At 43.3% G+C, this 24,390-nt stretch overlaps 2 protein-coding genes across 2 annotated transcripts; one reads left to right on the forward strand and one right to left on the reverse strand.

Annotated features, from left to right (window-relative positions):
- Positions 1 to 5,623: 5,623 nt before the first annotated feature.
- Positions 5,624 to 8,857, forward strand: glipr1a (GLI pathogenesis-related 1a). The gene is given in 15 exon segments (XM_070441538.1): positions 5,624 to 5,832; positions 5,835 to 5,876; positions 5,879 to 5,914; positions 5,917 to 5,934; positions 5,937 to 5,963; positions 6,539 to 6,637; positions 6,640 to 6,794; positions 7,382 to 7,421; positions 7,424 to 7,502; positions 7,995 to 8,029; positions 8,032 to 8,088; positions 8,432 to 8,458; positions 8,561 to 8,620; positions 8,623 to 8,666; positions 8,668 to 8,857. Coding segments are annotated over 15 exon segments (825 nt in total). The 5' UTR covers positions 5,624 to 5,777; the 3' UTR covers positions 8,719 to 8,857.
- A 403-nt stretch (positions 8,858 to 9,260) lies between these two features.
- On the reverse strand, positions 9,261 to 24,329 carry krr1 (KRR1 small subunit processome component homolog). The gene is given in 10 exon segments (XM_024143634.2): positions 9,261 to 10,269; positions 10,908 to 11,003; positions 11,507 to 11,585; positions 14,440 to 14,610; positions 15,188 to 15,244; positions 16,471 to 16,554; positions 19,510 to 19,635; positions 19,793 to 19,927; positions 23,736 to 23,911; positions 24,221 to 24,329. Coding segments are annotated over 10 exon segments (1,143 nt in total). The 5' UTR covers positions 24,297 to 24,329; the 3' UTR covers positions 9,261 to 10,126.
- Between the last annotated feature and the right edge of the window lie 61 nt (positions 24,330 to 24,390).

Consider the following 24,390-nt stretch of genomic DNA (forward strand, 5'->3'; position numbering starts at 1 on the left):
GGGCAAAAGTGTAGAATAGCATGAGATGAGCTATAAAACAGAAAATGTGTAGAATAGCAATAAATTCGATTTAACATGGCAAAATGTTCTGTCATATGTGAAAAATGTGTAGAATAGCATAAATTGAACTATAAAACAGCCCATTTTTCTCTCTGCCCCATGGCAAAATGTGTTAAATGCAAGAAGTTAGCTGTTTATCTGGTGGTAGGTGCCCCGGGCGGGCCCAAAATGCTGTAGTCCTGCCCTGCTTAAATGCCAACATGCTTTTATCTGCAAGTGGATCATTCGTTTGTTTTCCATTTCATGTAACTTGATTGGACTGAGAGATAGACGGTGTACTACTTTCTCTTCTGTAAAGATCAAGACCAGGATCGGAGTCATGAGGCACGTGGTGAAGAATGGCCTTCTTTGGGACGACCTGTATATCGGCTTCCAGAACCGTCTGAGCAGAGAGCCAGACGTCTACCACCACCGGTAAGTCCTCGTCTCCTCACCTTCCCTCCTTTGCTTCCTTCCTTCCTTATTAGACGTCTACCACCACCGGTAAGACCTCGTCTCCTCACCTTCCCTCCTTTCCTAACTTACCAGACCCAGGCGTCTACCACTACCAGTAAGCTCTCGTACCGTTATGAAGTCTATTGTATGCGTTGCTGTACATTAGAGCAACGATTCTCAACTGGTGGGTTGGGACCCTAAATATTTTACCTGTCTTGGTTATTTGTCCAGGTTCTGGAACCACTTCCAGACAGAGTTGCCAGTCGCTGGGCCAGACTGGGACTTGTTCCTGCAGCAGGTGTCATCATACCAGAGGTCTGCTGAACCCCAGGGAATCCAAACAGAAAGTGGCTCTGCTTCTACATTGTCTTAGAAAAAGCAGACTATACTGTCTCATGAGAACCAAGCTTTGTTCCTGTATATTAATGAATAGTAATGAATAAGAAGACCTGCTCTCCCTGTCACTGTAGGTACCACCAACCTCCCTGTGCTACTGAAACAGGGAAAAAGGGACATGGCTGACAATATTTAATTTCTGAATTGGTTTTTTTAAGGTTCATTTTCGAATTAGTTTTTTCATGTAATAGTGAAATCTATTAGCATAGCGTCTATTGTTGCTTGGCAGGTCTGTATGTTGGGGACAAGTACCAAAACGTAGGAAAATATATGCACTCACTACTATGCCGCTCTGGATAAGAGCGTCTGCTAAATGACTAACATGTAGAATATGAATAAACCTTGTATCATTGATTATCATGTGTATTATTGATTATATGATTTTGGACGTGTGCTGACAATGCATTTGCTATTTGTCCAACGCCTATTAATTGAACATAATTTAGTTTTTCTTTTTTCATAACAAAAATAAAAAGAGGTTTTGGTTAAGGGTGAAGTTAATGTTAGGGTTAGGTTAATGTTAGGGTTAAGGGTTTGGTTAACGTAAAGCCAGTTTTAGATTTTGGCTAGTAAGGCTGTGAATGGGATGCTGGTCAGAGAAGTCAGCTTAGTCATTTATGAATGTACTGTATTAAGCTGCTGTACACTGTGGCTCAACTAGAATTTGTCAACTTAAAATGTTATGAACTGTTGTGTGATTTCAATGTACCTGATGTTGTGTCTTTGGCATCATTAAAACTGAAGACTTATTTATCAAATAACTCTCTGTAATTATTATTACGCGAAATAAACTAATTAATCATGTAACTGTAATTAACTAGGAAGTCGGCGCACAAGGAAAATATTCAGATTAAAGTTATAATTTTCCTAATATAACTTTCAGATATTTAATATCTGTTCAATTAGTCTTCGAATTAATGAATTATTATTTACCTCACGTTAGTCTCATTCCAAATATCGTAAATTGTTGGTTATCTGCACGAACCAGTCTTCACTATGAGTCATCCATACATCAATTGTCTTAAAATCATTTATTTACTAACTAAGTAATTCACAGAAATGCATAACACAAACAAAATAGATATGTTTACAAAGAAATGATAGGGGGTTGTGCCCTAGTGGGCTAAACGTATGGCGGCTTGTTAGACAGAGTGGTAATTATAACAATTGAAATGCTAATCCTTTGCACATGAACGCCACTCATTCGGGAACAATTGCAATCAATATATATATTTACGCTCAGTGTGTCGTCGGGATCTCTGTTGAAAAGTTTGTTTCTGTTGGAGAGTCTGTCCGCCCTCTCTCTATCGTGGTTAGATGGATAGTTCAGAGTGACATTAATTCATGTCGTTATAGCATAGATGTTTCGGTGGTTGTCGTCTTCGCGTTCAATGATACCGAATTCCTAGCTGCAGACTAGTAATTAATATCAAAGATTTGTTCTTATTCAGTCGGTATCAATAGTCTAAGAGTTAACCACGTGGTATGGTTAAAAGATTCAGCCATCTACTCAAACCTTAGGTTTATGGTCTCTACTCAAACCTTGGCCCTCTCGTGGTAAGCTGGTCTGCAACCTTTAGCCATCTCGTAATTGAGTTAAGCTCGGTCTCCTCTTAAACCTTGCCCTCTCGTTATCGAGGTAAGCTGGTCTGGTGATAGAAACCCGGGTGGGGTTTTATTCGGAAGAGCAGAAAAGGGCCTGTCCCAGGACGCAAGACCATAACTGTGCTCATGGGCGGTCCTCTGTTTTGTTAAACTCCAAAGGGAGTTGGAGTTTCCTTCATTAAACAGTCCAAAATCACATTACACAATTTCACAAACAGTATCATCCTCACTCATTCATCTTATACAACAATTAGATGTAAGCCTCATATCTGAGGCTATTGTATAAACAGCTTATGGTAATGTGGCCGTATTGTCTCCCATGAGTTTCACAAAATTGTACCAAACGTACCAGTTCGTAGCTGGATTCTTCACCGATCTTTATACGTTCTCCAGAACATGAATTACTGTTCGGAACTCAAGTTCTGTGAGGTGGAAGAAATTCCTTTGTTCCTCTATGAAAACTCACTCTCTCTCTATACTGTGGCCATGAGGAGATCATCTCCTCCAGAATTTATGACCTGAGGTCGCAGCAGCCTGAGTGTAGGAGACAGAGAGGGGGGATGGTGCTCGCTGTACCCAAAGAGCGCAACGTCATGACACTGACAACCAATGAAGTTCCTCTGGGAGAAATCTAGTTATTCTAAGTTATGAGTAGAGGCCCGATACATGTAATATATAGCTTCTCAGAAGTAACTCAATCCTCCAGAAATTATTTAAAAAACAGAAATACTTTATCTGTTGCATTGATTGATAGACATGTAAGATACTGTGACAAAGCTACCCAGAGTTACTGTCTGCCTGAAGAGTGATGAGAAGTTAACAGAACTGACTCAATAGAAGTTCAGAAAACCACAGCCTTGCTGAAGTCACACACACATGTAACAGTTTAACTTTATGGCGTCCCCTCGCCCCGGGCGCGAACCAGGGACCCTCTGCACACATCAACAACTGACACCCACGAAGCATTGTTACCCATCGCTCCACAAAGGCCGCGGCCCTTGCAGAGCAAGGGGAACCACTACTTCAAGGTCTCAGAGCAAGTGACGTAACCGATTGAAAGGCTATTAGCGCGCACCACCGCTAACTAGCTAGCCATTTCACATCGGTTACATTCATCCCCCTTTCGACCTCCTCCTTTTCCACAGCAACCAGTGATCCGGGTCAACAGCATCAATGTAACAGTTTAACTTTACGTCCGCCCCTCGCCCCGCCCGGGCGCGAACCAGGGACCCTCTGCACACATCAACAACAGTCAACAACAACGAAGCATCGTTACCCATCGCTCCACAAAAGCCGCGGCCCTTGCAGAGCAAGGGGAACCACTACTTCAAGGTCTCAGAGCAAGTGACGTAACCGATTGAAAGGCTATTAGCGCGCACCACCGCACACTAGCTAGCCATTTCACATCCGTTACACACACACACACTCCAGTAGATTCAAACAGAACTGCTGAATTCTCTCGTTCTCACACATGAATAAAGGAAGTTAAGCTAAGCACAATACCACACTTTTCCCTAGCCTTACAGGATCCTAGAGAGACCGAAACGCTCTCTAGCTATCGCTCTAGATAAGTCTCTCCCTGTATCTTCCTCTCACTTTCAACAATGACATGAAATTACCCTAATCTCCTTTATGAGTTGGATGCCACCATCACCAAGGCTTTCACACTGGCCACAGACGTCAGTTCAACGTCTAGTTTTGATTTACATTTGTTTAAGTTGTCAACTGTCAATTCAACTCGAAATCAACAAATGTCACCATTCCAATGGATTTAGGTTCAAAGTTGGGTGAAAAAAAAGATGACGTGCGCTTATGTTGACTTTTTGCAAATCCTATCAGTTTTTCACGTTGATTCAACGACATCACATGGATTTTTTCCCCGGTTGAAATTGTTATGTTTGTTCCTTATATAATGACAAACCGGGGCATAGGTTTAACTACTTTTAATTAACATATACTTCAGCTAGAAAACTCCATGTTTAGCCATGCAAGGCATTCTTTAACCAGCTGCCTCCCGCATAGCCTGCTGGTTAACGTAGTCTAAATGTTATTAACACATAACAACACAGAAATGACGTGGAAACAACGTTTATTCAACTATTTTCTGCCCAGTAGTGTGGGGTTTTTATAAGGTTTTTTGACATGCTTAACTAACTATAAGCTAGTAGGGCTTCTTATGCATTAAAGTTTGAATTACTGACTCATGTGAACCTGCATTTTCCATTAGTCTCTACTCTTACCAGTGCTCTGTCTAACCATGAGGCCACAGCCTGAAATTGCAACAAATGTATCTGAGCATAAGATATGAACAAGCAGTGTGAAATGTGTGTGCGCTGTACTGCGTGACCGAGACTGTGCTAATCTTAGAGAGACACAGGAGGGGGGTGAATCAGGGGACTGCTGACTGTGGTGTACAATAGACATTAACAACAGATAAACTATACACACGAAGAACATCTGTGAGGTTCTGAGTTATGCACTATGAACCCAATACTGATAACAAAACGTAATTAGCAACTGTATTAAATGTGATTGGATATTGACAAACTGTTGGCCTGGGAGCCTGGGTGTCTGTGTGTGTGTGCTGGAAGTAACAGTTAGCCAGATAAGAGTGCTGGGAAGCTGTGGTTAGCCTTGAGCGAGAACAGTGGCCATTGTATACAGGTGCGAATAGCTCAGACAATATTACAGAGCTGTCTGACCTCAGTCTTTGGGTGAAGGAGCGTAATCTACACAGCAACAGCGTCGGGACATCACATGCGTTAAGGGCCAGGACTGGTTTAAGGCGCCAACATCAACGATAGGCTGGGTAAGTTAACCACGCCAGTCTCTACTCTGACAGGCGGCTCGGAAGTGGGAACTATCTCTGTCAATGAGTATTTATTATAATGTCTTTGTCAGTAACAAGTGTCTTCTCTGTTTTCATCCTGCGTGATGTACAGTGAACCCGTATATACGGAAGTTGCATTTCCCATTTATTACTTAGTTAATAAAAAGTACATAGCATACAATTAGTGACTCATTGTCATACTTGTCCTTATACCAGATTGAATTGACGCAACCCTAACAGTAGGTTACCCATCTTTTGCCAGTTTATTACACTACTAACGTTACATGGTACAGACTCACTAGTACACGCATTTCACACCGACTTCCTTCCTCCTCGCCATCCAGCAGTAAAATATGCAGACGTCTCAGTCCTGTGTGAAACAACCTGCTACTAAGAAAGGAGATGTGATGTGAGACGTTTGTGTCCTGGTTCAATCGTCTGTACCTGAAGCATGGGGCAGCTACTGCTGCAGGGATTGCAGTGGGTTGTGATTTTCCTGGGCTCATCTGTCCTAATATCGAGTCCTCAGAGTACAACCCATTTCCTGGCATCACGACAAGAAGTTCATCGACGACTGTGTGAGGATACACACGACAACCGATCCTCTGTGATCCACCAGCCAGAAATATGCTCTACAATGGTAAGCAGTGAGGCAATGAGAGCATGGATTCTCAAGTCAAAACTCAGAAATACCCATAATATAGCTAAACTGGTTCCATGAAATAATTCTGAATTTGATTGTTTTTGCAGTTGGAAAAGTGACAATTACGAATATTCAATACGTGAATAGTGCTTAACGCTTCCTAAAGCAACAACAATGCATATAAACATTGCCTTGTGAGTAGGCTATAGTTGAATAAGACAGGGCTCTACACTGTCCTTTTTTACAAGAACCACGTGTGCGCCTAAGTTGAAAAATGTAGGTGCACACAAAGAAATGTAGGTGCACAATGAAACATTTGAGGTAAGGTAATAAAGCTAGAATCCTACATTTTTCGAGGCTCACTGGTGCTCCTAAATAGAAATTCCAGGTCGCAGACAAAATATGTAGTCGCTTGCAAGTAAAATGGTCGCACTGTAGAGCCCTGTAAAACAATGTTAGAATGAAAGGAGGACAGGCCACTCAGATCCATAGAGGCGTGTAATCAGTTTCACATCACAGATACTGTCAATTTTTTAGACACCACTAATTTGGTTGTATTTTCTTTCTCGAGACGTGGGATGAGGGCTTGGCCATCACTGCAAGGGCCTGGGCAAGACACTGTGATTTCCAGCACAACATCTACCTGAAAGAGGTCAGACGGGTCCACCCTGTTTCTCCTCCGTGGGAGAGAACATCTGGGCAGGATACCCGCCCTCCACGTTCTCTGTCATGGGCGCCATGGATTTATGGGTCAAAGAAGTGAGCGATTACTCATACCAAAGCAATGCGTGTAGACCAGGAAAAATGTGTGGCCACTACACACAGGTACGTGTCCTCTACTGTATATTACAGCATCACTGCTAAAAACCATCACAAACGACACAATGCAGGTTTAGCGTTGGGCCAGTAACCAAAAGGTTGCTAGTTCAAATCCCAGAGCCAACTAGGTGAAAATCTATTGATCTGTCCTTGAGCACAGCACTTAACCCTAATTGCACCAGGGTGCCATCAATAGCTTAGTGGTTAGAGCGTTGGACTAGTAACCGAAAGGTTGCAAGATTGAATCCCGAGCTGACAAGGTAAAAATATGTTGTTCTGCCCTGAACAAGGCAGTTAACCCACTGTTCCTAGGCCGTCATTGAAAATAAGATTTTGTTCTTAACTGACTTGCCTAGTTAAATAAAGGTAAAATTTAAAAAAATAACAGCTGATCCCTGGCCTTGACCGCACTCTCTGAAGCTGTCTCAGGGACTGTGGGATATGCAAAAAGAACTTATTTCACTGCACACTTGTACATGTGTGAAACAGAACAAATATAAGCCCCACTATTGACCTATTATAAAAAACATTGGTATAAGGGAAACTCAATATTTCATCATCTTTGCCAACTGCATGCTTGCTTGCATTCCCAGGTTGTATGGGCGACGAGCTACAAGGTTGGTTGCGCCGTCCAATATGCCCAAATGGTGTCGACAGGACTTCGTTTTCTGATAAAGAGGGAGCCGTATTTGTTTGTAACTATGCGAAGCGTAAGTCAGACTGAATACACATATTACATTTACAAAGCATAAGGCAGACTGAATACACAGATATACCAAATTAAATCAAATTGTATTGGTCACATACACATATTTTAACAGATGTTATTGCAGGTGTAGCGAAATGCTTGTGTTCCTCGCTCCAACAGTGCAGTAATATCTAACAATTAATGTACACTTAAAGGAAAATTCCACCCCAAACTATTTTGGTATTTGTTTCATTAGTCCATTGTATATATATATAGTCCCAAAAAGTGTCAGCAATTTCAAGATATATAACTTCAAATACAGAAATACAGCCGGTATGATGCGTTGTGCATCATATGATGCAAAATGAATAATTTCTGGAACAGCAGGGATTTTGAAAGGTTATTGGAATTATGCAACCTTGCACTTCCCTTCAAAAAAAAAAAGTCTAAGATGCTCTGATTATAGAAATATGGAAACATTTTGGATAAATTAATAGGATGTGCATTGCTTTCTCCAGGGGAAACGTGGTTGAGATGTTACCATACCAGAAAGGTTGGAAGAATGCAGCTCTTGTGAGGGTGCAAACAATCAATGCCAGGCCAAGCTCTGCCGTGAGTCTGTCAGTTACCATTTCCACACCCAATAAAATAAGATGAAGGACAACCCTGTGATGGCTGAATGTTCAACATATTCCTTCAAAACAACACCAATTGTACATGATACATGTCAACAACACCAATACTCTTTCCCTGTACATGATACATGTTCAACAACACCAATACTCTTCCCTTGTACATGATACATGTTCAACAACATCAATACTACTTTCCCTTGTACATGATACATGTTCAACAACACCAATACTCTTTCCCTTGTGCATGATACATGTTCAACACCAATACTATTTTCCATTGTGACATAACAAAGCTGCCATATCGTCTTCTCTCTTTGCAGACAATCCAAAACGAGACGAACAGAAAAAGTATGTTTTGACACCCTTCATTTAAATGACCTTCCTAAGCCACAATGGCAGCATGTGTTCTTTGTGACCGACGGGACCTTTCTTTTCTCACCTGTGTACAGGTTACAGATGGACCCCCGACTGGGACCCAGCCTTGGCCACCTGCGGCCCCTGCTGCATGGCCTATTGGCCATCCGACCCCTGGCCCTTCTCCTCACCTTTGTCGCGCCCATTTGGAGTACACAGATTGTACCCAAGCATATTTTTTACGAATAGCTGAGATGTTTAGATTGATTGACCTGCGCTGACGTTCTCATTGTTGTGATACCTTTCTCAATGTGGTCCTGTCTTTTTAAAATTGCCGCCGAGCCTCAAACCAAATTCCCATTGTGTACAATAAAGTGTACTACAAAAACGTATATACAGCTTTGCTGCTTCCATTAATGTGTTAAAGGGAAAGTCTACCCCAAAATTAACCAATCTTTATTTACTGCTCAAGGAATTATGCAGTAGTCTTTAATACAAACTCTACAGAAAGCCCTCTAAAGTAAACAATGCATAAAAGAGTAGGAAAAATAGGTCTTAAATAGATCACACTTCAATTTATGACAATCTGTGTTTCAGTTAAGTTAAATATTTGAAAATAACTGTTTTCCCCCAAAAAAATCATGTTGGCAAAAGCACAAACAAGTCTGTGACCAGGCTCACCAACCACTGACAGCAGAACTCATAACAAGAGCTTATGAAGGTTGAAGAGCAGTGTCTAAATCCATCTCATTTAGCCTAACAGCAAAATCTATTCTACAAATACAGAATGAGAGATTATCATATACTTGTTTTATTGAGTTTTTAGAAGTAGCAACACCAAATGATAGAACACAGCCCAACACACAGTTCTCCTAAACATCACAATGCTATTTCACTGTTCAGCAGTCCTCTAGTCCCATTTCTGCTACACTTGACGCCTGTAGCGGCACACAACCATGTTCATTTAATCATGAACTAAAACTTTCAATGYCTAAACACAATGCCTTTTCTCAAAGCCTGCAGGTATATAGCTTTATACCTTGTTAATCATTTATAATAAGGACTATAAAAAAAGCTTTTAATAGTATGCATGTTCTTTTTTATAAGTATACATTGACTTAAGTCAGCATCATTATGAAACATTACTAGTCTTCCAATGCATTAACTGCATCATAAGTCATTATACTTGCAGGCTTCATAATATTTACAGTAAACACTACTTTAACATTGACAGGTGTTGGTTGAAAGCAGTACAAGTTGTTCTAAGGATTAGGACAAGAGGAGGAATCTGTGGCGTCGGGATAAACCAGGTGAACCACATTCTGTGCACGTCTTACAAACAGCTGGTAAACAATATTGAAGAATGGGCCTCGGTCACAGGAAAACTAGGTAACACTCAGAGGCATTGGGTGTCACATATAGGGGGACACCTTTACTGTATACTGTCTCCTCTACTGAGGACAGAGGCATTTCATATTCATTTCATCAAAACCATGAGGAAGATTCATCTCTGTGGAATTGGGGATATTCTATTAATATCCCAAATACATCTAGACAAACCCATGTTCTGACAAACCTGACGTCCTTCACGCCAGTGATCTGCATACCTCGTTTCAAYGCTGCAATAGTGAATATTGTCCATTGTCCAAGCTTTTCCAAGGTTAGCCCTTGTTCTTTTTCTTCTTGTCATAGGCAGGTGTGGTCTGCGGGGCAGGGTTAACAGAGGGGGCTCCTAGCTTCTTGGTCTTGGCTTTCCTTACCTTAGCCTTGAGGGCCTCAATGTTGATTTTGGCATCTGAGGGAGCTAGGAAAAAAACATGGTAAAAGAAAAATAACATATTAAACAGCTAGGTGTGGCTGTATGTGTTCAGGCAATGCTTCATTTAACCAGGTTAATCAGTTAATGATTTTTTTATTTAACCAGGTAGGCTAGTTGAGAACAAGTTCTCATTTGCAAMGGCGACCTGGCCAAGATAAAGCATAGCAATTCGACAATTTACATTTGTAAAGTGCTTTTCATTATAGAAGAATAATTTCAAAGTGCATAAAATCATTTTATTATAAATGAGAATAGAATGTTTCTGAACACCTCTACATTCATATGGAGTATAATATTCGTGTGCCTAACTTTCTCACTCATTATTATTCACGATTCATTCAGGATTATCCATAATCACAGTAGCATCCACATTATCCATATCATGAAAGCAACAACCAAAGTGTAGGAAAGGGAGGCCAGCTGATAAAGATGAGTCTTATTAAGCCTGCTTTAAAAAGCCCCAAGACTGTCAGGAAGAGTTTCAAAAGATGTGTGAGCGAGGAGGAAGGCCTGTTGCCTGACTGGTGCAGGGCCTGAAGCAGTCTGGCTTGAAGGAAGTGGGTGGAAAGGTTAAGTGGAGAGAAGGTAGTTAACAACATAATTATTCAAATGATTCACTGTACCTTTGTTAGTCTTCTTCATAACAGGTTTCTCCTTAGGAGGAATAAAGGCTCTGTTTCGCTCCTCTTGCCTCTTAGTCAACGCCTCGGCTTGTTTCACTTGGAAACAGACACAAGCAGACATAGGTCAAATGGATTTGGCACAGTAAATCCTGTTACGTGTATTTTGAAGGTCATTCGTTTCTCATGCAATGCTATACAAATAGTAACTGGTGCATAGCTATCAAGTCAAGTTACACCCCAGGGTGAAGCGGTGTCAAGTGATATCCATGGTTACCAACCCCAGGGTGAAGCGGTGTCAAGTGATATCCATGGTTACCACACCCAGGGTGAAGCGGTGTCAAGTGATATCCATGGTTACCACACCCCAGGTGAAGCGGTGTCAAGTGATATCCATGGTTACCACACCCCAGGTGAAGCGGTGTCAAGTGATATCCATGGTACCACACCCCAGGGTGAAGCGGTGTCAAGTGATATCCATGGTTCCACACCCAGGGTGAAGCGGTGTGAAGTGATATCCATGGTTACCACACCCCAGGGTGAAGCGGTGTGAAGTGATATCCATGGTCATACCCGGTACGGTGAAGTGATATCCTGGTTACCTTTATCTCTTCCATCTTCTTCCTCTTCTTAACCGCTCTCTCGAAGGAAGAACTCTCCCGTTGCAAGTTCCTTGTCAATCTAGACAACCAGGAAACACAACAAAACAGTGAATCCAGGAACACGGGTGTGAACAAGTCTAGTGATAGGTTTAGTGATGGATGGGTTATATCAAGTAGTTATAGACCAAGTCATCTGTTGATGTTAGGCTCTATGGCTGTTGTATGTTATAGTACAAGGATGAGTAAAAGAGAAGATTGGGAAATTATAAGCAATTTGCGGGCCGGAAAAAGGCAGTTATAAAATATATTCATAAGATGTTCTCTTGACTTTATATATAATATATATACCAGTGTGGAGACAAGTAATTGATACACTGCCGATTTAGCCGATTTCCTACTTACAAGCAGTAGAGGTCTGTAATTTTTATCATAGGTACACTTCAACTGTGAGAGACGGAATCTAAAACAAAAATCCCGAAAATCACATTGTATGATTTTTAAGTAATTAATTCGCATTTTATTGCATGACATAAGTATTTGATACATCAGAAAAGCAGAAACTAATATTTTGTACAGAATCCTTTGTTTGCAATTACAGAGATCATACGTTTCCTGTAGTCTTGACCAGGTTGCACACATGCAGCAGGATTTTTGGCCCACTCCTCCATACAGACCTTCTCCAGATCCTTCAGGTTTCGGGGCTGTCGCTGGCAATACGGACTTTCAGCTCCCTCCAAAGATTTTCTATTGGGTTCAGGTCTGGAGACTGGCTAGGCCACTCCAGGACCTTGAGAATACTTCTTACGGAGCCACTCCTTAGTTGCCCTGGCTGGTGTGTTTCGGGTCGTTGTCATGCGGAAGACCCAGCCACGACCCATCATTAATGCTCTTACTGAGGGAAGAGGTTGTTGGCTAAGATCTCGCAATACATGGCCCCACCACCCTCCCCTCAATACGGTGCAGTCGTCCTTGTCCCCTTTGCAGAAAAGCATCCCCAAAGAATGATGTTTCCACCTCCATGCTTCACGGTTGGGATGGTGTTCTTGGGTTGTACTCATCCTTCTTCTCCTCCAAAACAAGGCGAGAGGAGTTTAGACCAAAAAAGCTCTATTTTGATCATCAGACCATGACCTTCTCCATTTCTCCTCTGTCATCCAGATGGTCATTGGCAAACTTCAGACGGGCCTGGACATTGCGCCTGCTTGAGCAGGGACCTTGTGTGCACTGCAGTTTAATCCATGACGCGTAGTGTGTTACTAATGGTTTTCTTTGAGACTGTGGTCCAGCTCTCTTCAGGTCATTGACCAGTCCTGCCGTGTATCTGGGCTGATCCCTCACCTTCCTCATGATCATTGATGCCCCACGAGGTGAGATCTTGCATGGAGCCCCAGACCGAGGGTGATTGACCATATCTTGAACTTCTTCTATTTTCTAATATTGCGCCAACAGTTGTTTGCCTTCTCACCAAGCTCTTGCCTATTGTCCTGTTAGCCCATCCCAGCCTTGTGCAGGTCTTAAATTTTATTCCCTGAGTCCTTACACAGCTCTCTGGTCTTGGCCATGTGGAGAGGTGAGAGTCTGTTTGATTGAGTGTGTGGACAGGTGTCTTTTATACAGGTAACGAGTTCAAACAGGTGCAGTTATACAGGTAATGAGTGGAGAACAGGAGGCTTCTTAAGAAAAACTAACAGGTCTGTGAGAGCCGGAATTCTTACTGGTTGGTAGGTGTCAAATACTTATTCATGCCATAAAAATGCAAATGAATTACTTAAAAATCATACAATGTGATTTTTCTGGATTTTTGTTTTAGATTCCTGTCCTCACAGTTGAAGTTGTACCTATGATAAAAAATTACAAACCTCTACATGCTTGTAAGTAGGAAAAAACCTGCAAAATCGGCAGTGTATCAAATTACTTGTTCTCCCCACTGTATATATATATTTTTTATAAGTGCCTTTTCCCAGCCACGCTTTTGACTTAAAATCTGTTGAAAAGAATCTAATCCCAATGTGGCCTGGGCCAAGTTAATTACACAACCCCTGTATACAGTAGTGGAGAGAGACTTGTCAATGTCCTGTGTGTTATCTTGAAACTGAACTTATAAAAATATATACATTTTTATTGTACTGTGCTTGCACCTTGCATGCTACGTTTGATGTGCCATCTACGTAGATTTGTATGCTGGGCTAGCATTTGTATAACACAGGAACCCGATACAAATAACACCTCATCATGGCTAAATGTGGTGTTCTGACCCACTAACCTGGCTTCTCAGGCTGCTGCGGGGAGACGGTTCTGACCCACTTAACCTGGCCTCAGGTGCTGCGGGGGGACACGTCTGACCCACTAACATGGCTCTCAGGCTGCTGCGGGAGGCGGTCTGACCCACTAACCTGGCGTCTCAGGCTACTGCGGAGGGCAGGCGGTTCTGACCCACTAACTGCTCTCAGGCTTGCGAGGGAGGCGGTTTGACCCTAACCTGCTCTCAGCTGCTGCGGGGGAGGGTTCTGCACCCACTAACCTGGCTCTCAGGCTGCTGCGGGGGGAGCGGTTCTGACCCACTAACTGGCTCTCAGGCTGCTGCGGGGAGCAGCAGTCTGACCCAACTAACCTGGCTCTCAGGCTGCTGCGATGTCAGGCAGTTTTGACCCACTAACCTGGCTCTCAGGCTGCTGCGTGTCAGGCAGTTCTGACCCACTAACCTGGCTGTCAGGCTGCTGCGGGGAGAAGGCGGTTCTGACCCACTAACCTGGCTCTCAGGCTTGCTGCGGTTGTCAGCAGTCTGACCCACTAAACCTGGCTTCAGGCTGCTGCAGTGTCAGGCAGTTCTGACCCACTAACCTGGCTCTCAGGCTGCTGCGGTGTCAGACAGTTCTGACCCACTAACCTGGTTCTCAGGCTGCTGCGGGGGGAGGCGGTTCTGACCCACTAACCTGGCTCTCAGGCTGCTGCGGGGGGAAAGGTGTGTACTCCTTCTTTGTCGTCTTTTTCTTAGGCTCCTTGCGCTTGGTCAGGTTCTTGTGTCGGAAATTGGGCAGGAATCGCTCCCAGCTCTGCAGCCGCAGCTCGGGGTCCTTGGACAGCTCGCGCTTGATCATGAGCGTCTGCGGTCAACCCCAATTGAACGGTCGCCAGAGTAAAAAGGGAGAAACGTGTTGGAAGAGTTAACTTGTATTATTGAAACTGAGGGTGGTTGAAGTCAGACTACATACTGGTAACTACATGGCAAAGCTCCAGAAAGGATGCAGTAGTTCAAGCCAGTTGCTTCATTAGAAGGGGCAATCTGCAATTGCTACATCCCTTTTTGTGTGTATATATACACACACACATTGATTCCTTTATTCCTTTATCGGAATAAAGGAATTTGTAAACACAACTGGCCAAACACGATAAAAAACTTGAAAATAAAGTTATGACGGATAGAATAAGTTGGTCTGGAGCATGTTGTTCTCAGCTGTCAAGGATCTTCTAACTTCCCCTTTTGGGATCATGGTAAGTTCAAGTCATCTATTCTAAAGGACTCCAGTTCCTTTTGGTGACTTCCTCTGTGGCGTCAACAAAAACCCCACATCCTCTTACATAGAACAGTGTCGGTTACTTTAAGTTTACCACGAACCATGACAAAGTACCACGTAGACCACCTTTCTCCTCCTCATTGGATGTGGAGAAGGTATCAATTACCTTGATGTTGTAGATGGGGTGGATGTTCTTCATGGTATCCAACACCACTTTCCGTACCTACATATGGGAAAAATTGTTTTAGCAGATAATAATAATTGAGTCACTCAGAGAGAGAGAGAACAAAAAAAAATACAATTGTTGCTCACTCCAGGGAAGTTTAATGTACTTTCCCCCCCCTTTCTCCCCAATTTCGTGATATCCAATTGGTAGTTAGTCTTGTCCCATCGCTGCAACTCCCCTATGGACTCGGGAGAGGCGAAGGTCGAGAGCCATGCATTCTCCGAAACACGACCCTGCCAAGCCGCACTGCTTCTTGACACATTGCTCGCTTAAATCGCGGAAGCCAGCCGCACCAATGTGTCAGAAGAAACACCGTACAGCTGGCGACCGAAGTCCACAAGGAGTTGCTAGAGCGCGATGGGAAAAGAAAATCCCGGCCGTCCAAACCCTCCCCTAACCCGTACGACGCTGGGCCAATTGAGCGCTGCCCGGTCACGGCCGGCTGTGACACAGCCTGGGATCGAACCCAGGTCTGTAGACCGCTGTGCCACTCGGGAGGCCCTACTCCAAGTAAGTTGACTCAGAACACAATCTCATTTACAGCAACAACCAGCGGAATAGTAACAGGGGAGAGAAATGAGTCAATTGGAGGCTGGGGATGATTAGGTGGCCATGATGGTATGAGGGGCAGATTGGGAATTTAGTCAGGACACCAGGGTTCACCCTTACTCTTACAATAACTGCCATAGGATCTTTGGTGACCACAGAGTCAGGACACCTGTTTTATGTCCCAATCCGAAAGACAGCACCGTACACAGGGCAATGTCCCCTATCACTGCCCTGGGGCATTGGGAAAAAATGTAAGCCAGAGAAAAGAGTGCCACCTACTGGCCTTCCAACACCACTTCCAGCAGAATCTGGTCTCCCATCCAGGGACCGACCAAGACCAACCCTGCTTAGCTTCCGAGGCAATAGTGATAGTATGCATCTGAAAGGGATTTATTACCATCAATTGCAAAATGTGTACGGCCTAATCTCCCTAATGGAGAGGTGGGCCTAAGTCAATTCAATAAATTATTTGTTCTATTGCAGAAAGGGCACCTGATGAATTCAACAGGCTTATTTCAGCGGTCCAGGTGTGGGTTAAGGGAGAGAGCAGGGTAGTGTTCAGTAAGGAGAAAGCATTTAGAAACGGAATGAAAATGCATTTTTTTGCCTTACAAAATGTTTTGCTATGGTGTACCCTACTGAACATGGCCCTTATTGAGGAAATCAGCGCTCACCTCTTTGAGGCCGTTGAAGGGTCCCAGGGCTGACACAGTGTTCCCCTGCACCATGACGTAGCAATTAGTGAGCAGCTCCAACGCCTGAGGGGGAAACAGGTTAGATAAATCCTGTAAGAGGGGAGGTTGAATGTGTTCCATGGAGAGCAATCTCCATCCACTCACACTCCATGACTGCCGCTAATGCCACCAGTCTACTACTGCTGCTGCTGACAGTACTACTGCGACTGCTGGCAGTACTCAGACTGACTGCTGAATACTGCTACTACTACGACTGCTGACAGTACTGCTACTGCTGCTGACAGTACTACTGCTGCTGACAGTACTGCTACTGACTACAATAGCTGACAGTACTACTGCTACTTGCTGACAGTACTGCTACTGCTGCTGACAGTACTACTGCTGACAGTCTACTGCTGCTACTACGACTGCTGACAGTACTACTGCTACGACTGCTGACAGTACTGCTACAACTGCTGACACTACTGCTACGACTGCTGACAGTACTACTGCTACGACTGCTACAGTACTACTCTGCTAGCGACTGCTGACAGTACTACTGCTGCTTGCTGACAGTACTACTGCTGCTGCTGACAGTACTACTGCGCTGCGAAAGTACTACTGCCAGTATACTGCTGCTGCTGACAGTACTACTGCTGCTGCTGACAGTACTGCTGCTGCTGCTGACAGTACTAGCTGCTGCTGACAGTACTGCTACGACTACAATAGCTGACAGTCTACTGCTACTGCTGACAGTACTACTGCTGACAGTACTACTGCTGCTACTACGACTGCTGACAGTACTACTGCTACGACTGCTGACAGTACTGCTGACAGTACTGCTACGACTGCTGACAGTACTACTGCTAACAGTACTACTGCTACGACTGCTGACAGTACTACTGCTGCCTGCTGCAGTACTACGCTGCTGACAGTACTGCTACTGCTGCTGACAGTACTACTGCTGCTGACAGTACTGCTACGACTACAATGCTGACAGTATACTGCTACTGCTGACAGTACTGCTACTGCTGCTGACAGTACTACTGCTGACAGTACTACTGCTGCTACTACGACTGCTGACAGTACTACTGCTACGACTGCTGACAGTACTGCTGACAGTACTACTGCTACGACTGCTGCAAGTACTATGCTACGACTGCTAGACAGTACTACTGCTACGACTGCTGACAGTACTACTGCTACGACTGCTGACAGTACTACTGCTACGACTGCTGACAGTACTACTGCTACGGACTGCTGACAGTACTACTGCTACGACTGCTGACAGTACTACTGCTGCTGCTGACAGTACTGCTGCTGCTGCTGACAGTACTGCTGCTGCTGACAGTACTACTGCTGCTACTACGACTGCTGACAGTACTGCACGACTGCTGACAGTACTACTGCTGCTGCTGACAGTACTGCTGCTGACAGTTACTACTGCTGCCTGCTGACAGTACTTGCTTGACAGTACTACTGCTGCTACTACGACTGCTGACAGTACTGCTACTGCTGCTGACAGTACTACTGCTGCTACTACGCTGCTGACAGTACTGCTACTACGACTGCTGACAGTACTGCTGCGACCGCTGACAGTACTGCTACGACCGCTGACAGTACTGCTACGACCGCTGACAGTACTGCTACGACCGCTGCGTAAAATGTTTATTCTATTCTACTGAGCCATTTACATTATGTTTGTATTCTGATCTTTATTATTGTTGTTGTTGCACTATCGTGAAGGAACCTGCAAGTAAGCATTTCATTGGACGCGTATACCACGTGTATCCTGTGCTGTATACACGTGTATCCTGTGCTGTATACCACGAGTATCCTGTCTGTATACCACGAGTATCCGTGTGCTGTATACCACGAGTATCCTGTGCTGTATACCACGAGTATCCTGTGCTGTATACCACGAGTATCCTGTGCTGTATACCACGAGTATCCTGTGCTGTATACCACGAGTATCCTGTGCTGTATACCACGTGTATCCTGTGCTGTATACCACGTGTATCCTGTGCTGTATACCACGAGTATCCTGTGCTGTATACCACGTGTATCCTGTGCTGTATACCACGAGTATCCTGTGCTGTATACCACGAGTATCCTGTGCTGTATACCACGAGTATCCTGTGCTGTATACCACGAGTATCCTGTGCTGTATACCACGAGTATCCTGTGCTGTATACCACGTGTATCCTGTGCTGTATACCACGTGTATCCTGTGCTGTATACCACGTGTATCCCTGTGCTGTATACCACGTATCGTTATCCGTGTCTGTGTGTATACCACGTGTTATCCTGTGCTGTATACCACGTGTATCCTGTGCTGTATACCACGTGTATCCTGTGCTGTATACCACATGTATCCTGTGCTGTATACCACATGTATCCTGTGCTGTATACCATGTGTATCCTGTGCTGTATACCATGTGTATCCTGTGCTGTATACCACGTGTATCCTGTGCTGTAATACCATGTGTATCCTGTGCTGTATACCACATGTATCCTGTGCTGTATACCACGTGTATCCTGTGCTGTATACCATGTGTATCCTGTGTGATACCATGTGTATCCTGTGCTGTATACCATGTGTATCCTGTACAGAAGACTAACAAACTTTAAACTTCTTACTGCACAATGCAAAATCATGTCATACTCTCCATATCCTCGTACAAGAGTAAATATACTTACTTTGAAAAAGTGCTTTTACTTTTAGAATTCTTTTGCAAATTTTCTCCAGCTATATACTGTCGTCATTTTTTCTTCTACTTATTTTAATTCAATATTTTTTGTTGTTGTAGCACTGTTGAGAGAGAGCTTGCAAGTAAATGTATACCCCCTGTGCATCCTGTGCATCCTGTGCATATGACAAATAAACTGTGATTTGATTAGCTGACTGATTCTGACAGGTTGGGAGGTGTTAATAACACTATGCTGCCACCTAGTGATGCTAACATCTAAACACAACACTACAACACAAATGTGTCCATTTGAACACTCTCCCTGGCTGCACGGTTGAACAAGACCCACCTTGAGTGTAGATCCTTTAGGTCCGATGAGTCTCTGCCTCCTCTTCACAAACCGTTCTCTGGTTCTGACCAGCGAGCCAATTTTGATGATGTCACACGCCATGTCATCCTCCAAAATACGCACGGCCTAAAGGTGGAAGACAGAAGAAAACATCGACCAAATGAAGATACTTGTAGTGGTTTCTTTCTTGGGGGTAAGTATAGAGTTTAGACTATTCTTCCACACTATCAGGATCATTGTTGGAAGTTCAACTATGAATTGATGAACAAGAGAGCATGCCTACCTGCTCAAATGGCACACTTCTGGCCAACAGCTTGATGAGGTCCCGTGCCCTTACAACGGCATATGGGTCAAAGGTCTTTTTGGTGGTGCAAACCGTGATGCTGCCCTCGATCAAATCCAGGGTGGCCTTGATGTGCTGTTGATGAGAAAGAAAAGCAGTACATCAATGTTTTGGACAATTTAAAGGCTGTGTGCCTAAATCTAGGAGGATCATTCATCCTCACATGGCTACATATTTGCATGTTCACAAACACCTATACATGGGCTGATAAGAATGGACCAACTCTTGTCAACACGCAACATTATTCTTAAAGCTGGAACTCGTAATGGTGAAACTACCTCGTCACTTTGTGATCTTACAACAAAGAAGTTACTGCAAACAACAAAAATGTCCCCCTGAGACATCATTGCACAGTCCAGTGGAGGCTGCTGATGGGAGGACAGCTCATAATGGCTGGAACAGAGTGAATGGAATGGCATCAAACACATGGTTTCCATGTGTTTGATACTAATCCAATCCAGCCATTACCACAAGATCATTCTCCCCAATTAAGGTGCCACCAACCTCCTGTGGTGCACACGCTATAGAACAGCAGAATACGTACTGCAATTGTTTTATTTTACCACCGCTCGACACACCTCTCCTCTGTTTCATCCTCAAAACAAAAACARGAAGATAGGTGCTGGTCCAGACAGTGGRACCACAGWCAGAATAATGAGCCAGATATTTCACCAGATGTATAAATGTGAAGCATCCGGTCTAGGGCGGGCYGGATACCATATTTCATGATATACCGGTATTGATGCAGGGACTGGTTTGGGTTTTTACTTTTACCTTATATACCGAATGTTTGGTTTGTTAAATGTGATACGCCATGTGTAATGTCAATTTTTATAATTTACTTCGCTACTTGAGTCATCTCTCTCCACTTTCTCTCCGTGCCACTTTCCACACAGACCTAGCCACGCCCCCTGTCACTCAAGGAGCGCATTTGATGTTGCCTCAACCACGAGATCACTTCGTTCAGTCTGCATGGTCAATGCAGCACATGCAACAATGTTGATGACAACAATGCTGTTTTCACTTTGCTTCTTAATAATAATCCACTAGCGTTCTATAATGACACTATTAGTTTGTGTTTCTTACATCCGCAAACAGCTAGTTTGTCTTTTCTTAGCAAGTTGCCCTAAATCTTGTGAGACAGTAAATGTTAGCCACTAATGAATTAAAGGTACTGAGTATTTTATTTGACCAGGTAAATTGACTGAGAAACACGTTCTCATTTACAGCAACGACCTGGGGAATAGTTACAGGGGAGAGAGGGATGAATGAGCCAATTGTAAGCTGGGGATGATTAGGTGACCGTGATGGTATGAGGGACAGCTTAGGAATTTAGCCAGGACACCGGGGTTAACACCCTACTCTTACGATAAGTGCCATGGGATCTTTAATGACCTCAGAGAGTCAGTACACCCGTTTTATACATCCCATCCGAAAGACGGCACCCTACACATCGGGATATTTTTTTTAGACCAGAGGAAGAGTGCCTCTTACTGGCCCTCCAACACCACTTCCAGCAGCATGTGGTCTCCCATCCAGGGACTGACAGGACCAACCCTGCTTAGCTTCAGCAACAAGCCTGCAGTGGATGCAGGGTGGTATGCTGCTGGCATGAGCAAAAGTAGCTAGCTAATACAGCCTGATAACACCAGTGATGGTGTAGACCTAAAGCATGTTGTTTGTGCAACAGTATCTTCTTTTTATATTTTTTATTTTACCGTTATTTTACCAGGTAAGTTGACTGAGAACACGTTCTCATGTGCAGCAACACCTGGGGAATAGTTACAGGGAAGGAGGGGGATGAATGAGCCAATTATAAACTGGGGATTATTAGGTGACCAAGATGGTTTGAGGCCAGATTGGGAATTTAGCCAGGACACCGGGGTTAACACCCCTACTCTTACGATAAGTGCCATGGATCTTTAATGACCTCAGAGAGTCAGACACCCGTTTAACGTCCCATCCGAAAGACGGCACCCTACATGGGCAGTGTCCCCAATCACTCCCTGGGCAATTGGATATTTTTTAGACCAGAGGAAAGAGTGCCTCCTACTGGCCCTCCAACACCACTTCAGCAGCATCTGGTTCTCCATCCAGGGACTGACCAGGACTGACCCTGCTTAGCTTCAGAAGCAAGCCAACAGTTGTATGCAGGTGGTATGCTGCTGGCATTCTAAATCAAAGAGAATATACAAAGTCAAGAATATGTTAGCTACATCAAGTAGCTAAGAGAAAACATGCAATGTAGCCAAAGCTTATAGGGTCCCCTAGGAAACACTTAACAATTTAGTTCCTACCCTGTCACAATAACTCCTCCCTGGCATTTTCATTTGTTGTCATCTCAAAAAACACTGTATTCAAAGTGCCCACTATTATATTCTAACTATAGAATTAGAATAGMCATTKTATTTCCATGATTCCAACAGTTTTGCTCTAATTCGCAAGTCACATCGCAAKTGAAACATTTGGTTAAAAATACATCCTAGATTATTTGCCCATATCGTGCAGCCCTATGTGGCAGTGTGGAAATTCTCTCAATTGAGCAGTGGTGTAAAGTACTTAAGTAAAAATACTTTCAAGTACTACTTAAGTTGTTTTTTTGGTATCTGTACTTTACTGTTTTTATTTTTGACACCTTACTTTACATTCCTAAACAAAATACTGTACTTTTTACTCCATACATTTTCTCTGCCACCTAAAAGTACTCGTTACATTTTGAATGCTTAGCAGGACAYGAAAATGGTCCAATTCACGCACTTGTCAAGAGAACATCCCTGGTCATCTACTGCCTCTGATCTGGAGGTCTCACTAAACACAAATGCTTTGTAAATTATGTCTGAGTGTTGGAGTGTGCCCCTGGCTATCCATAAATAATAATAATAAAAATAAAAAAAAATGGTGCCACCGGGTTTGCTTAATATAAGGAATTTGAAACTATTTATACTTTTACTTTTGATACATAAGTACATTTGATCAATTACATTTCCTTTTGATACGTATATTTAAAACCAAATCCTTTTAGACTTTTACTCAAGTAGTATTTTACTGGGTGACTCATTTTCTATTAACGTATCTTTACTTTTACTCAAGTATGACAATTGGGTCGTTTTTCCACCACTGCAATTGAGTGCAGGAAATGCAGAAATGATAAAAGTGCTGAAACTTGTTTTGGTTGAAGTTGAATTGAACAGTATAAATCGATCAGAATGGAGAAAGACTCATTGAAATCACTTATAATGTATGCGTTGCCACCATAGGATCACTTACTACTCAAAACAAATGTAGAACTTTTATTAGGCAAAAACTAAAAACACAGTCACATACTGTCACACCGTCCATTTTTAAAAAAATACCGTGATATAATATTTTGGCCATATTGCCCAGCCCTAGTTGCTACTCACTACCAAATATGGTGATGAGAGGAAGCCCACTGCCTGGCAGTGGGAGACAATGGAGCGAGATGGATTTTGGCCGACATTCTGCWAATTTTCTACTATTCCTACATAATTTTAAAAACTTAATTATATTTGTAAGTCGGCCAAACCCAATTTGTAAGTCGCTCTGGATAAGAGCGTCTGCTAAATGACTTAATAGCCATTGACTCTGGAATAGACATATAACTGCTCATGGGCTTAGTTCAACTGCTCATCAGAGCCCAAAATACATGTTTATACTCCAATAAAAATGGAGACACTATAAGCCTCGAGACACTGTTAAAGCTCTAACTTTATCTCATGGATGGTTAAGTCTTTGCATCATAGCTCTGTCTATGAATTTGAATGGCTACATTTCTAGCAACGTCCTCATGTTTAACCAATCCCATATCAGGTGGCGCTTTGTTATTATTCAACTGCATATTTCCCCTTTAATTGGCTCAACTTACTGAATCGCCTAATGCTTTTTGCACCAGTGGCCAGATTCTTTCAGGTATGCCTCTCTGTAACTTGGGAAAGAGAGTGGCGAAACTGCTCTCCTCCAGTAGACCTTTGGGGTTGTCATCTTTTGTGAATGCTGGCTCCTTCCATCCATCGGGAACAGTGAAGAGTTGAGATTCATCCACTGAAAATACAACAAYATTAGAAYCTAGGATATAACACACCTAACGTTATAACTAGCTACCTAACTAGGTAGGTAAATTAGCCACATTGCATGCACGTTTTCKKATACAAGTTCTTTCACTGAGAACAAATTGGTAGCAGTCTTCAAGCAGTGCTCATACTAGCACCATAAATAAGCATGAGGCCGGGCGCGAGCTACACAAATCAAGGGYTATCAGGCTTCTGRTCAGATACATGTATCCAGAAACGTGGACTATTATTAAGAAAGAATGACATGTGTTTCWGATACTAGACAATATCGTTGTAATACCTTGGTTTGTATTCTTTTTCYACTTCTTCCCCGACTGCGTTTCACTCACGCTTCCTTCTTTAMTGGAGGACGCCATTTTTGTTGTGCCGGAAATACAGACCGGAWRTGCGTAGTTTGGAACTAAAATGAGGGTTGCATTCAAAATTGCAGCGTTGCATTACGTGCTAAGA

The sequence above is a fragment of the Salvelinus sp. IW2-2015 genome, unplaced genomic scaffold, assembly GCF_002910315.2.
Source record: "Salvelinus sp. IW2-2015 unplaced genomic scaffold, ASM291031v2 Un_scaffold4208, whole genome shotgun sequence".
NCBI classification, from domain to species: domain Eukaryota; kingdom Metazoa; phylum Chordata; class Actinopteri; order Salmoniformes; family Salmonidae; genus Salvelinus; species Salvelinus sp. IW2-2015.